The sequence below is a fragment of the Staurois parvus genome, unplaced genomic scaffold, assembly GCF_062004578.1.
Source record: "Staurois parvus isolate SC_StPar_1 unplaced genomic scaffold, SC_StPar_1.0 ptg000047l, whole genome shotgun sequence".
In the NCBI taxonomy this organism is placed as follows: domain Eukaryota; kingdom Metazoa; phylum Chordata; class Amphibia; order Anura; family Ranidae; genus Staurois; species Staurois parvus.
The window spans coordinates 1,613,445-1,626,464 of record NW_028317843.1 but is presented as its reverse complement, the minus strand read 5'-3'; the positions used below and the strand labels follow the sequence as shown (position 1 = coordinate 1,626,464).

Genomic DNA, 13,020 nt, shown 5'->3' with positions numbered 1-13,020 from the left:
CTCAGTGATGGCTTCTGCATCAGCATCTACCAGCTCATGCCCACAGAGGATCTCTTCTCAAATGCAAAAATGGAGCCTCCAGGGGAAACATTGTATGCTTATTCACTGGTAAATGCCAATGCAGAAACCATTGCTGTTTAACCAAGTACTTCCATTCATTTGTATTGGCGGCTGTACATTTGGTACCCAAAAGTGCTGAGGATCTTATGACTCAGCACACAGAAACTAATAAGCATCCAAGTTGTATGAAGTCTTACAGTGGCTAGTTTGAACCCATAGTGGTCACATGCCAAGCATGTGTATCCCCTCCTGACACCCCGTAGGCATGGAGGCAACTCCAGAAGCAGGGGGTGGGCCAGAATTTCACATCCATGGATAACATGGGAACAGAGAAGAACATTGGGCATCAGTCAATTTTGTATTTTAAAGATTTATTGCAGAACAGTCAGTGAGGGGAGGTTAGGGGTTTCAGATACAATGGCAGATCACTTACAGACTTTCCAGATCCATGTCAAGCTTCACAGTACCTGAATCTTTAGCCGACCCAGCAACACTATATGCAGTAACTTAGATGGTTTACAAACTGCTCCATTTCCTAGGCTTAGTGTGTCCTCCAAGCGAGTTACCAGGCCCTTCTGAGAGACCAGCATTTTTCCTTGCTCTCTCCAGCAAGGGTTCTCCCCTGGGTCTCCTCCTTGGCAAAGCTTCCTTCATCACCAGGCTGGACAGCTACAGGACCCCTGCCAGCACCCATTAGGTCTCACACAGGCTATTGGGCCTACCAGCAGAACTCAATCCAGCAACAAGATCAAGCACATGGCCTGCCCCAAATATTTATATCATCCCACAGAATGCACCAGTGATCTGAACCACCTACTGGGTTGGTTGAAGTAAACATACATTTTCATAACTCTGTGAAATCTCATTCTATTGCCAGTTGGACCAGTGACACCTACTGGTAACAGTAAGAAATCACAACCCAACTGAAGCTTAGGAAAAAAACAGGTATACAACTATACAATCCATTTGGGATAAATGCCACCCAGCCAAAATCTACATTTAACTAATAGCTCTTGTTTAGGATACCATGCAATGTGGTGCACAAAAAAAAAAAACACATCCTAATTTTCATGTGCCCATACTCTCATTTGTGTAGGTGGGGTCTGGTCCCAGTCCTGTGCTCCCTAGGTCATTTTTACTGATGTCACCCTCTATGAACCTCTTTCTGACCACAGAGTGTTATGCATATCCAATAAAAGAAATAACCTTCATGATTTTAACCCTCCCTTATATAGGTAACATAAAAAGTGTAAATCAAACACAAAATAATAATAATTAAAAAAAAATCACGAAAACTATTTTTGATTCATTTTTCATTTTATTCGACTATTTTTATCAGTGTTATTAAAATAGGTCAAAATCAAGAAGCCACAGTTGCTGCTCACCTGAATAGCTGCCAAGTCTTGGAGCATTGTTGTCACTGCCATCATAAAAATCCAACGAGTCCCAGTTATGTTCTGTAGCGAAACTGACAACCTGCACCTGTGGGAATAGAGCGAGAGACAGAACCTTCTTGGAGAAGAGGGCTAGAAAAATGACTCAAAACATGTACACATACATACACACAAACAAACAACATCAAGTTAGGAAATATTGCTCTCTATGTCGTTACATACATATATTTGTTTTGATGTGATGGCTGCAATCATATACAAAATTTAAAGCTTTGATCTACATATATTTTACCTTCCCCCTTTTCATAAACATGCTAATAATTATATTTTTGAATAAAACCTTTCTGTTTTCATCACACATTTATTTTAGATCTAGTATTTTCATCACTCAGCCTATGTGCTTCTCTATGCAATGCAGGCAGATTGCAGCTAGTGGGAGGGACCAGCAAAGTACTGTAAAAATGTTTCAGCACCTTGCCTTTGTACTCCTCTCAAGGGCCCTCAGCCCAGATGTATGCAGTGGGATGGCTCTTGGAGGGAGTTACAATAATATCAAAATGCCTTGGTGGGTGAGTGCAGTAATGTGACATGGGATGCCAGTACCCAAGGCAGGGGCATATGGTCAGTGACGTCAATGATGAGGCATATGGTCAATTACGTCACTGGGATCCTGTCCCTTGGCTTACATGGCCGTGGATTTGCAGCCATGTAAGTCAGAGGGACCATTGACATCACTGTTAATTACTTGGCTGTGCCTGCACCTGCCGGCATCCTTACTAACCATTAAGGCCACAGGCTGCATTTACTTACATGTTCAGGGATTCCAGGTCATTGAAGTGAATGAGACCAGTGATTTCATTAGTTGTTAAAGACTCTGGTGCCTGCATCCTCCAGCGTCCTTAGCAGCTGTCATGTATAATAGCGGTAGTATTACTGCTACTATATCGAACAGTTGTCTCCTGATGAAGAGTAAACCTTCAGGCGATCATCTGAACACCTGAACAGCTAAAGTTTGGTTCAGAAGTTTGTGTTCAGAACTAACCTTGAGCTCACCCTACTTACTAGTTTGAATATCAAAAACATTTGTGCAAGCTGAACTAATGATCACTGTATGTTTTCAAATAGATTAACTTCTGTATCATCAGCTCCATCTAGTGAACAAAATGAGGTATAGTCTTCTGAAATGCCTCAATAAGAAAATACAACATGTTGGCCGCTAGATGGAGCTGATGATAAAGGAGTTAATCTATTCGACAGCATAAGGAGGGATTTTGTTCAGTTTGCACAAATGTTTCTGACAATCGTGCAACACATCTTTCATAAAAAAATTGTTTGTAGACTCAATCATAATTCATATTGATCTAATTTATAGTATTCAATAGATTGTTTACACTTCTAGCTAATAGTTGCATTGCTTGATTATTTTATTGATAATGAGAAATCGCTTGTTTGTGATTGCACGTACCTCAATTGATTATGAATCAACGTTGGTGTCACAGTGTATTCTTAATTTGTATTTATGTACATTCGCATGTAGTCACTGTGCACATGATAGTACATTTAAAAAAAATTAACACCAAGTAGGGCATGATAGATATCACTTTACTGATGTTAATAAATTGTTTTCCTGTCATACAAGAGCAAAAGTGACATATGTTACAAAATATTTTCTGATCTTACTTGAATGCCTGCTCCCTCCGGCACAGTGATTTTCCATATACAGTTCAAATTGTTGTCATATGGCTCAGGGTAGCCAGGAGACAAAATAGTTCCCTTGCGCTTTGTTAAAATTCCACCACAGGGCACTAAAATAGAAAAAAATAGAAAACAAATAAAATGTATATATAGTCGTATTTGACAGTTATTGCTAGGTCCCATAATCTGTAAAGAATATAATAGGATCTGACAATGGCTGAACAGCAAGGCTTTAAATTTAAAGAATACAATACAGCTGGGTACTTTTAAAGTGTTGTGATGTGATCTATAGAGAGGCAAGGAGGGTGATTTAACAGCATAGAATTCCAGGTAAGCACAATGAAACTCTTTCATAAAACTGGAGAACATTAAAGGCCAACTCCATCAAAAACTCATATTTCAGTTGAAGTTTTCAGTTCAATGACAAACACTTTTTTCTTTTATCCCATGAGGACTCCAGTGGCGAGACGTAACCAGGAAACGTCCCAGTATCATCCAACTGGCACAGCTAGTGGTGAGCAAATGTCATAAAATCCACTTTTCTGCCATTTCACTATAGCAGATGGAAACTTTTGCTTTGTGGAGCGGATAACCCAAAGAGCCAGGGAAAGTATTGTTAGGGCGTCAAATATTTGGCTCATTGGCTGCACCAATAATAGTTCAAATTGAAGGGTTTGAAATAAAACATGCAACTACTGTTTCAATTGAAAAAAAAATAAAAAAAACTCAAGAATAACTTTTTGCACAAAATGTCAAATAAATCATGATACAGAAAATGGTTCATCAATATATGGTGCAAAAGAGGTATGTGGTAGTATGTCAAGAGGATGATGGCACAAGACAGATACACCCTCTAAATGTTTCCAAATAAACTATATGCAACATATCAGTTTCTTTGATAAGTGACAATTCTGTCTGGATGTCAAAACACTTCCTCAAACTCAATCTATCCAAAACTGAGCTGATAATGTTTCCTCCCCTCATGTCCATTCCCCTGACTTCTCCATTGAGATCAAAAGTACAACTATCAGTCCCTCGCCACATGCCAGGATGCTAGGTGTAATCCTAGATTTTGAATTCACCTTTTGGCCATGAATCTAATCCCTGTCCAAATCTTGCTACCTCAACCTCCTAAACATCTCCAAAATATCCCTAATAATCATTTGATAATAAACAACACCACAAAACTACTTCTTGTTATCTCTCACCTCAACTATTTATACTCACTTGTCCTTGCGCTACCTTTCCATAGGCTATCCCCCTAAATTCACCATGGTTGTTGCTGCGAGACTCACCCACCTTTCCAATCATTTGGTGTCTGCTACCAGTCTCTATCAATCCATCCATTGGCTTCTACTCATCCAAAGAATAAAATCCAAAATACTAACAACAGCCTAAAAAGCCATCTATAACTCTGCCTCCAGATACATCACTGACCTCATATCAAAATACTAGCTAAAATGTTCCCTTCAATTCTCCCAGGACCTCTTGCTCTCTAATTCCCTTGTCACTTTCTCCCATGCTTGACTCCAGGACTTCCGCAGAGCCTCTCCCACCATCTGGAACTCTCCATGCAAGAATCTAACTGCTTCTGCTTCATTCATTCTGTGGATTTGTGCTTCCCCCATCATTAGTGCTGCTGCTTATTTATTCCACCTTCAGTCATCACATCCGGGTGGTATATATGAGGAAGCAAAGCCCTGTCTACCAAGATGTCTGCCTCCACACAGGGACACTGTGTAGAACAAAAAAAGTTTGACTTTTACTAACCACATCTGAAATATGAGAAACAGAATGGGTAAACAGGAGTAAACCTAATGTAGAAATTCCTGACTTTATTGGCTCAGTATAGGAGACCACATAAATATATAAAACAAAATACACTTTATCACGTACAGTAAAATTCTGCATAAACTACAAGCATAAAAATGCCCCAGGATAGTACCAAAAAGCTTTGCTGGATTTAAGGTAAGTATCCTACCCAAAATACTGGAAGTCTATACATAAACTCTATGCACTTAATGGCAAATACAGCAGAGTAATAAATATAGATGCAAAATCTGTGGGCTTTAGCATCTATATGCATTACTCCGCTGTATGTGCCATTTCTGTCTACTGCTTCATTACTCTGTTATCTACATGAGTCACTTCTGACAAGTTTTCCTGACACCAAGAGAAAAATGGTGATGGGGAGCAACCTCCAGCAGCCTCAGCTCTGTTCCTGTGAGCTTCGTGAAGGGGGGGTCTCATCCCTCCAATCAGCTCTCAGAGCTCTCCTCACTGGGCTGTGCAGAGTGCGACTTCAACTTTCTGCCCCCTTTTTTTTGAACATTCAGACAAGCTGTATAAATTATTAAGTTTTATTGGCTGTGGAGAAGAGAATACTGCAGATAGACAGGTACAACTTAAATAAGAGAATTTGTTTCATCTCTGTTTATCACCTGAGGCCAGTCACTTCACTGGGTATATGTAAGGGCTTACAACCACTTTAAGTCAATAAAGAGGAAAAGGTCAGCAGCTGGAAGACCGCAGGCAATACTGGTGACCATTCCATTTCCCCTCTGCATGCTATTTTTTGGGGAACCACTTCAACTGTACAGGTCCTTTTTAAGGCCGTAAGGTTTTGTGTCTACAAGCCCCTGTTGTACATATATACAAGTCTAGCGAATGAGTTAGAATTCCATCTGGATGCATTTATGTTGAGTTATCTACATTGTTCAGGCACTGAGTCAAGAGAGCTCTATGTCTATGCAGCATCAATGCAAGAGTCAGCAAAAGTGTTATTGGATTACTCACAATTTTAGAATTAATTTAAAATGTAAAAATCTTTTCTGCCATGTCTTCAATTGCTCTCTGACATGAGAAACTCGTTACTGTTAAATATTTAAATTTCAAACCATATTGTGAAACTTTTCCTCGATTTGTGCGCTTGGATCCCTGTAAAACAAAATGTGTCCCTGGGCCGTTATTCTGAGCCCTTAGCCATCTGTGCAGAGTCACTAAACCAACTCTTCCTAATCGGCAACAGGTAATCTTTGCTCGACGTTAGCGCCACTTGCACCAAGATAATGATACTGTATGCAAAAATAACAGCTGTAATGGAAAGCATTAGAGTTTGGTTAATGTCATGTTTTTTTCCTGATAACATTTCATTATCTACAAATAACGGTAAAGACTTCTAAGCTGTACTCCTGAGATATCTAAGCATTTTAATCAGTTGAATATATTTAGCATATTTTAATTAGTTTATTTCCTGAGTATCTCAGGAGCATTACTACCTCAGGTCTACAGTGGATTCTGGAGGTAGCATTTCATGGGCTTTAATTGCGGAACTGCAGGTATTATGTGTTCCTAAAGTTGAATTGCTAAGTTACTTTTTACCTTGCCTGGTCAGTCTATGAATTCTGGACTTGTTTGGGTACATTCAATAGTCTGACCCTTAAATCAATTGTAAAGTTATTTTTTCTCCCCCCAAAAAACATGGTATACTTACCTGCTCTGTGCAACGGTATGAGACAGAGTAGCCCCAAAACTCCTTTTCTGAGGTTCCACATCGGCATTCTCTGCTCCTTCTTTTTTGCATGTGCCATGTGTTCCTATTGTTGTTCACTCCTGAGTAAGGCTGTGTCCATTGACACACAGCATGGCTTGGCCTGGCCCCCTGCTCCCTCCTCACTGGTTTGACTGACAGCAGCATAAGTCAATGGCTTCTATTGCTCTCAGCAAAGCCTGTGAGGCAGTGGAGAGAGGAGAGAAGTCCTGCAGATGAGCACAGAGATACAGGACTCAGGTAAGTATTGGGCGGGAAGAGAAAAAGGCACACAACGGTTTTATTACCGTAATGCATACAGAGCAATAAGGTAAAAAAACACACTTTATGACTTTAGTAACACTGTAACCACTTCAGTACCAGGCACTTTTACCCCCTTCCTTGCTAGGCCAATTTTCAGCTTTCAACGCTGTCGCAGTTTGAATGGCAATTGCGCAGTAATGCAACACTGTACTCAAACTAAGTTTTTATAATTTTTTTTCACACAACTAGAACTTTCTTTTGGTGGTATTTAATCACCACTGTTTTTTTTTTTTCATTTTTTGCTAAAAAAAAAAACAAAAAAAAGATTTTTCCTTGTTTCTGTTATAAAATTTTGCTAATAAATAATTGTTCTTTATAAATTTAGGCCAAAATATATTTTGCTATATTTTTTGGTGAAAATAATCCAAATCAGAGCATTTAGTCTGTTGGACAGTTATAGAGTCCACAAACTATGGCAAATATCTGGTAATTCTATCCAATGTACTGACAGCCTTTTTTGAGGCCCATAAATGTCAGGAGAGTACATAAATCCCTCAAATTACCCCTTTTTGGAAAGTAAACAGTCCAAGGTATTCAGTAAGAGGCATGTTGAGTTTTTTGAAGTTATAATTTTTTGTCATAATTTTTTTGAACATGAAGAAATGAAAAGAAAAAAATGCTGACTGTTGACAATACAATTTTTTTCAATGTTTTTTATACATTGTGACCAGAGCAATATAATGTTACCATAGTAACATTTCACTACTCTGGGGAAGTGATCAGTTTTTATTTATTTTTTTAAATATTAAGATTGCTTATAGCAATAAACTATAAGCAAGCATTTTATCAACTCATTCATTATATTTTTTTTTGTGATTAGCTGTGATTGGCCACGGCTAATCACATGACACAGATGATTAGTCCAGTTGATCATAAAAGAAGTGGAATTTATGGACTTTTCAGTTGTTTATTATATTATGATGTACAGAACGCCACACTAATATTTTGTATTCACAGAATATGATTTATATATTTTATTTTTAGTTTAATGTGGCAACAAGTTATTTGTTTTATTCACTTTCACATTATTATACGCAGTTTGTGTTTTGAAGGTCATTGTGACCTATAAAAATACATTGTTTGTTATAAATACAAGCTAATTGGGTTCAAGTAATTACTTTTCTGCATTTTGATAACCTGTGAAAATCCATGTCCAGTGTTCCTACTACCTCTGCTGACTAAAATATCATAAAATGTTGTCATTGCATGACAACAAACATTGCATTACTAGTACATTGGGAGTCATCTATTAACCTCCCTGGCGGTATGATTATTTCAGATTTTTGGTGCTGAAAGCGGTACCATTATTTTGCATGGAAATATGTAGTTTTTTTATTGTAGGCTGTAATTTGTAGGAATAACTCACTGAAATCTGTCCGAACAAGAGTCTATTAAACATCCCGGGTATGATAAAATTTGAAACACGAAATCATATAAATAATCATAAAAAATAATAATATAATAATAATACATTTATTCAATAATATAATCAAACCGAAAACACTGAAATTTGAAATAGAGCGCCAAGTTCGTACATTGCTGAGCAAAGTCGCAAAATCGTTTTCAGTGTCTGATGACGAATTTCCCCCACGAATCATTATCACTCAATTCTGCAAGTGGTTCTGATTTACTATCGCTGTTCTCTAGCTGGTCTAAACCCGCTTTTGACCTAAAGGGACACTTTTTGGACGCCATGGACGTTTCTCAGTTTCCAGGCAGAAAGAACAGACAAAATGTAGACAGGGGACAGGACAAAGCACTAGGGACAATATGTATGTGAAATGGGTTGAAACAGCAATGTTTTACTGTGAAAAATGTGTTTTGAAAAAAATGACATTTTTTTAAATTTTCAAATTTCCCGCCGCCGCCGGCGCCGTACGTCCCGACGTCACAGGGACCGGAACACAGAAGCCGGATGCCGGCATCGGCCGGAGGAGATGGCCGGGGATGCTGCAGGGGACACATCGCGGGAGCGAAGGACAAGGTAAGCCCTGCAGGGACTCCCTATGCAGCGCCACATGGTAAGCCCGAGTGTAGCTCGGGGTTACCGCTTTTGGTACTAAAACTCTACCCTGAGCTACACTCGGGAATACCGCCAGGGAGGTTAATGACCCTTCACATTATGATGTATTGCCTAGTAAAATGAGGAATATTTGTTCTCTGTGTGTTTGGCCTGAGGAGGTTGCCATTTAGTGCTCCAATTATCAGTGGAGCCAGTGCTTTCACAAATTCTACTACACATAGTTGCATTGGCCTATGTACATGTTTATTCCCTTATGGAGACATTGGGTTCATCTTTTCACAATGCCTGGGGATTCAAGATATTTTTATGGGCTCAAATATCTATTGCCCCACTTTATATGCCCCATTATTCTCAATATCATAAATGGCTCCCTTAGCACCAGTTCTATACCAACGATCCTTAAAACTGCCACTATCACCCCAGTACCAAAAAAAAAACAATATGGCTCTGGACAACTTAAACAACCTTTCCCCCATATCTAACTTACTCTTCCTTGCCAAGATCCTCAAGCGAGTTGTGACATCTCAGTTACATAATCACCTGGCTTTAGATAACTTATTTCAATTCCTCCAATCTGGTTTCCTGCAACTTCACAGTACAGAAACTGCCTTAGTCAAAGGAACTAATGATTTTATGTTAGCTTCTGATTCTGGCTCACTAACTATTCTTATTCTACTGGATGTTAGTTCTGCCTTTGATACTGTAGTCCAAAACCTTTTACTCTCTCATCTTGAATCCATAATTGGAGTCTCATAATTGGCTCTGAAATGAATTAAATCATATCTTACTGATCGCTGTCACTTTTTTTCTCTTGGCGGATTTCAGTCTGAAGTCAGACCAGTCAAGTACAGTGTTCCTCAAGGCTCAATCCTGGACCCTTACATTTTAGCATTTACATGTTTCCACTTGGCCAACTGCTTAGATCACATGGGCTTAGTTATCACTTCTATGCTGACGACACTCAGATATACATGCACACTAAACTGGATTCTACTTTGGCTGCTTCTCTCCTATCTAACTGTATTTGTGACATAAAAACTTGGATGGCTCATAATTTCCTTCAATTAAACTGTGACAAGACTGAAGTCATGGTTATTGGCATCCCCCATCAATTGTGTAAGCCAGTCTATCAGTGGCACTGTACCTGAGCTTCAGTCAAAATTGAAAAATCTAGGGGTGATAATTGATGCTAGCTTAACTTTTGATCCACATGTACAAAATGTTGATAGAACATCTTTTTTTCCACTTTAGAAACATAGCTCAGCTGCATTCTATGCTATCATACACTGTAACTGAAAAGCTGTTCCATACATTTGTGTTTTCCCAACTTGACTACTGCAATGCTCTACTCACTAAATCCACTAATAATCAACTACAATATATACACAATTCTGCAGCCAGAATCCTCACTAGGTTGAGTACAAGTGACCATATTACCCCTATCTTGGAGTCCTTGCACTGGCTATCTGTCAGGTTTCACATAGACTTTAAGATCCTCTTGCTCACTTATAAGGCTCTTCATGGCTTGGCACACCATTTTCTCTCAGAACTATTATCTACTTACTCCCGCCCTCATAACCTCCACTCCTCAAATTCTGGTCTTATATGTGTCCTCCCTACTCGCCTACACTCAATGGGAGACAGAGTCTTCTCGTGCTATGCTCCAAAACTCTGTAATTCACTTTGAAGGATCATTAGAGAGTCATCTTCTCTAAACTCATTCAAATCAAATCTAAAATGTTTTATCTTTAGACAAGCTTTCACTTAATTGTCCTTTTTTTCCCTTTGTTTTATACTGTGTATTGCTTGTATTTTCTTTGTAAAGCACTTTGAGAAGCTACCATTAAAGGCACTAAATAAAATCAAGTTTGTTATTATTATTTAAAAACAAACTAAAAACCATGTAGACCATGCATAAATTAAGTGCATTATATTTGACAATACATGAGTAATAATGCTTCACATTTACAAAGTGAATATTTGTAACATTCAGTCCCAATTCGGAAAAATAAAGTGCCCAAGTGTTGAATACTGATTGGTGAATTTCGTGCAAAAAATGACAGGTGCTCCTCTGTGCTCAATCGGTGCCCCACATGGATGTGCACTCACCGTTAGCCATGGACAACCTATCTCTAGGTTGGTCTTAAGTGCCTGGTTTGGGACTAGCCCAATGCGTGATGGCAAGAATGACACCAATATTCATCCTTGGGAATTATGCGATCTGGCTCATAGTAACCACTACCAGCGTGGATATAAAGGACAGTGTAGTTTCAGAAGAGCCTTTTTAAACTTTCTCCTTTCCTCCCAGGCAGTAAACCAAGTTTCAGCATTTGAACAGAAACAAAAGCAAACATACCATAGTGTAAAACCATAAAAAAATTTAATGATGGGGAGAAATTATAAGAATAAAACTCACAAGCAAAGTGCCCATAACCTGGCACTCAGTGTATTCCGTCTTGCTGCCTGTGAATAGGATCCAAGATGGCGCAGTGTTCCAGCGTGCGTACCAAAGGGCAGAAATGATGGAGATGGTATTTATACACATCAGTGATTAAATCACAGCTACAGCAAGTGATTTAATCACTGATGTGTATAAATACCATCTCCAAAATGGCAGATCTTACACTTTCTGATGACGATCCATTGATCGAAACCGGTCGAGGTTTGAAGACGCAACTTCTGCTGACATAATTTCCGCCCTTTGGTACGCACGTTGGAACACTGTGGCCATCTTGGTTCCTATTCACAGGCTACACTGTCATTTATATCCACGCTGGTCATCATCCTATTGGTTACTATCAGCCAGATCACATGATTCCCAGGGATGAATATTGGTGCCATTCTTGCCATCACGCATTGGGCTAGTCCCAAACCAGGTGCTTAAGACCAACCTAGAGATAGGTGGTCCATGGCTAACGGTGAGTGCACATCCATGTGGGGCACCGATTGAGCACAGAGGAGCACCTGCATTTTTTGCATGAAATTCACGAATTAGTATTCAACACTTGGGCACTTTATTTTTCTGAATTGGGACTGAATGTTACAATTATTCACTTTGTATATGTGAAGCATTATTACTCATGTATTGTAAAATTTAATGCACTTAATTTATGCACGGTCCACATGGTATTTTGTTTGTTTTTGTGTTATTGGTTCATAAATTAAGACTGCAGCGTATACTTATCAAAGTTGCATGAATATCTATTCCTAAGCGCAACATCACTATATTTTATTAAATATTATTATTGCTGGTAGCTGCATGGCACATACACACATGTATGCTGCTCTGAATGAAGTTTTGTTTTTGGCCATGTGGATTTCAGAACCTACGCAGCAAAACGTTTCTTGCCGATGACCAAACTAAAGAGCTTCAAAGAATTCTTAAGAAATATTTCAAAATACTTTAGATGCTACAAAATGTATATTACAAAAAGTTTAGTTTTATTATTTGCTGCCTATATATATCTGTATGCAAATAATTTTAAATGGAACTGGAGTAGTCATCAGATTGGATAAGATTAAGTCATGCCAAAAAGGAATACAAAAACAATGAAAGCTCAAATAAATGTGATTATTTCAATATTGAGATAACCAGTTTCGTGTTTTGTGGGGGGGGGGGGGGATCAAACATAACAGAAGGTGTAGATGTGTAGATTTAGTCAAAGATCTTCCCTTTATGGCAAGCATTACATTTCTATATTAATTCTCATTATTCTAGTGTATTTAAGATCTGTGCTTTCCTGAAAATGACTTCCTGCATCTAATGTAAATTAATCCGGTATCTCTTGAGGTTTGCTTCCCTTTGGCTTCAAAGTCTATCACCTGCCCTGGCATTTCTTTATATCTACTAAGGATAAGCTCAACATTCTTAAAATAATATATACATTTATTTCATCCATTAATATACATCACTGGGTCTCTACCTTTTTCATGTTTGGACTGCTTGGCAACTTTGTAGAAGTTGACTTTCTCCATTAAAGGAAGTTTCCAAATGT

General features: G+C 38.6%; 1 protein-coding gene across 1 annotated transcript in view; it reads right to left on the bottom strand.

The window, feature by feature from the left end:
- Positions 1-13,020, bottom strand: part of CSMD3 (CUB and Sushi multiple domains 3) — a 1,455,553-nt gene that overhangs the window by 307,099 nt on the left and 1,135,434 nt on the right. Inside the window, exons 36-37 of the mRNA XM_089664334.1 lie at positions 3,135-3,259; positions 1,446-1,542 (exon numbers count right to left, since the gene is read on the bottom strand). Of these exons, the coding sequence (XP_089520460.1) occupies positions 1,446-1,542; positions 3,135-3,259 (222 nt within the window). The remainder of the gene's footprint in view (positions 1-1,445; positions 1,543-3,134; positions 3,260-13,020) is intronic.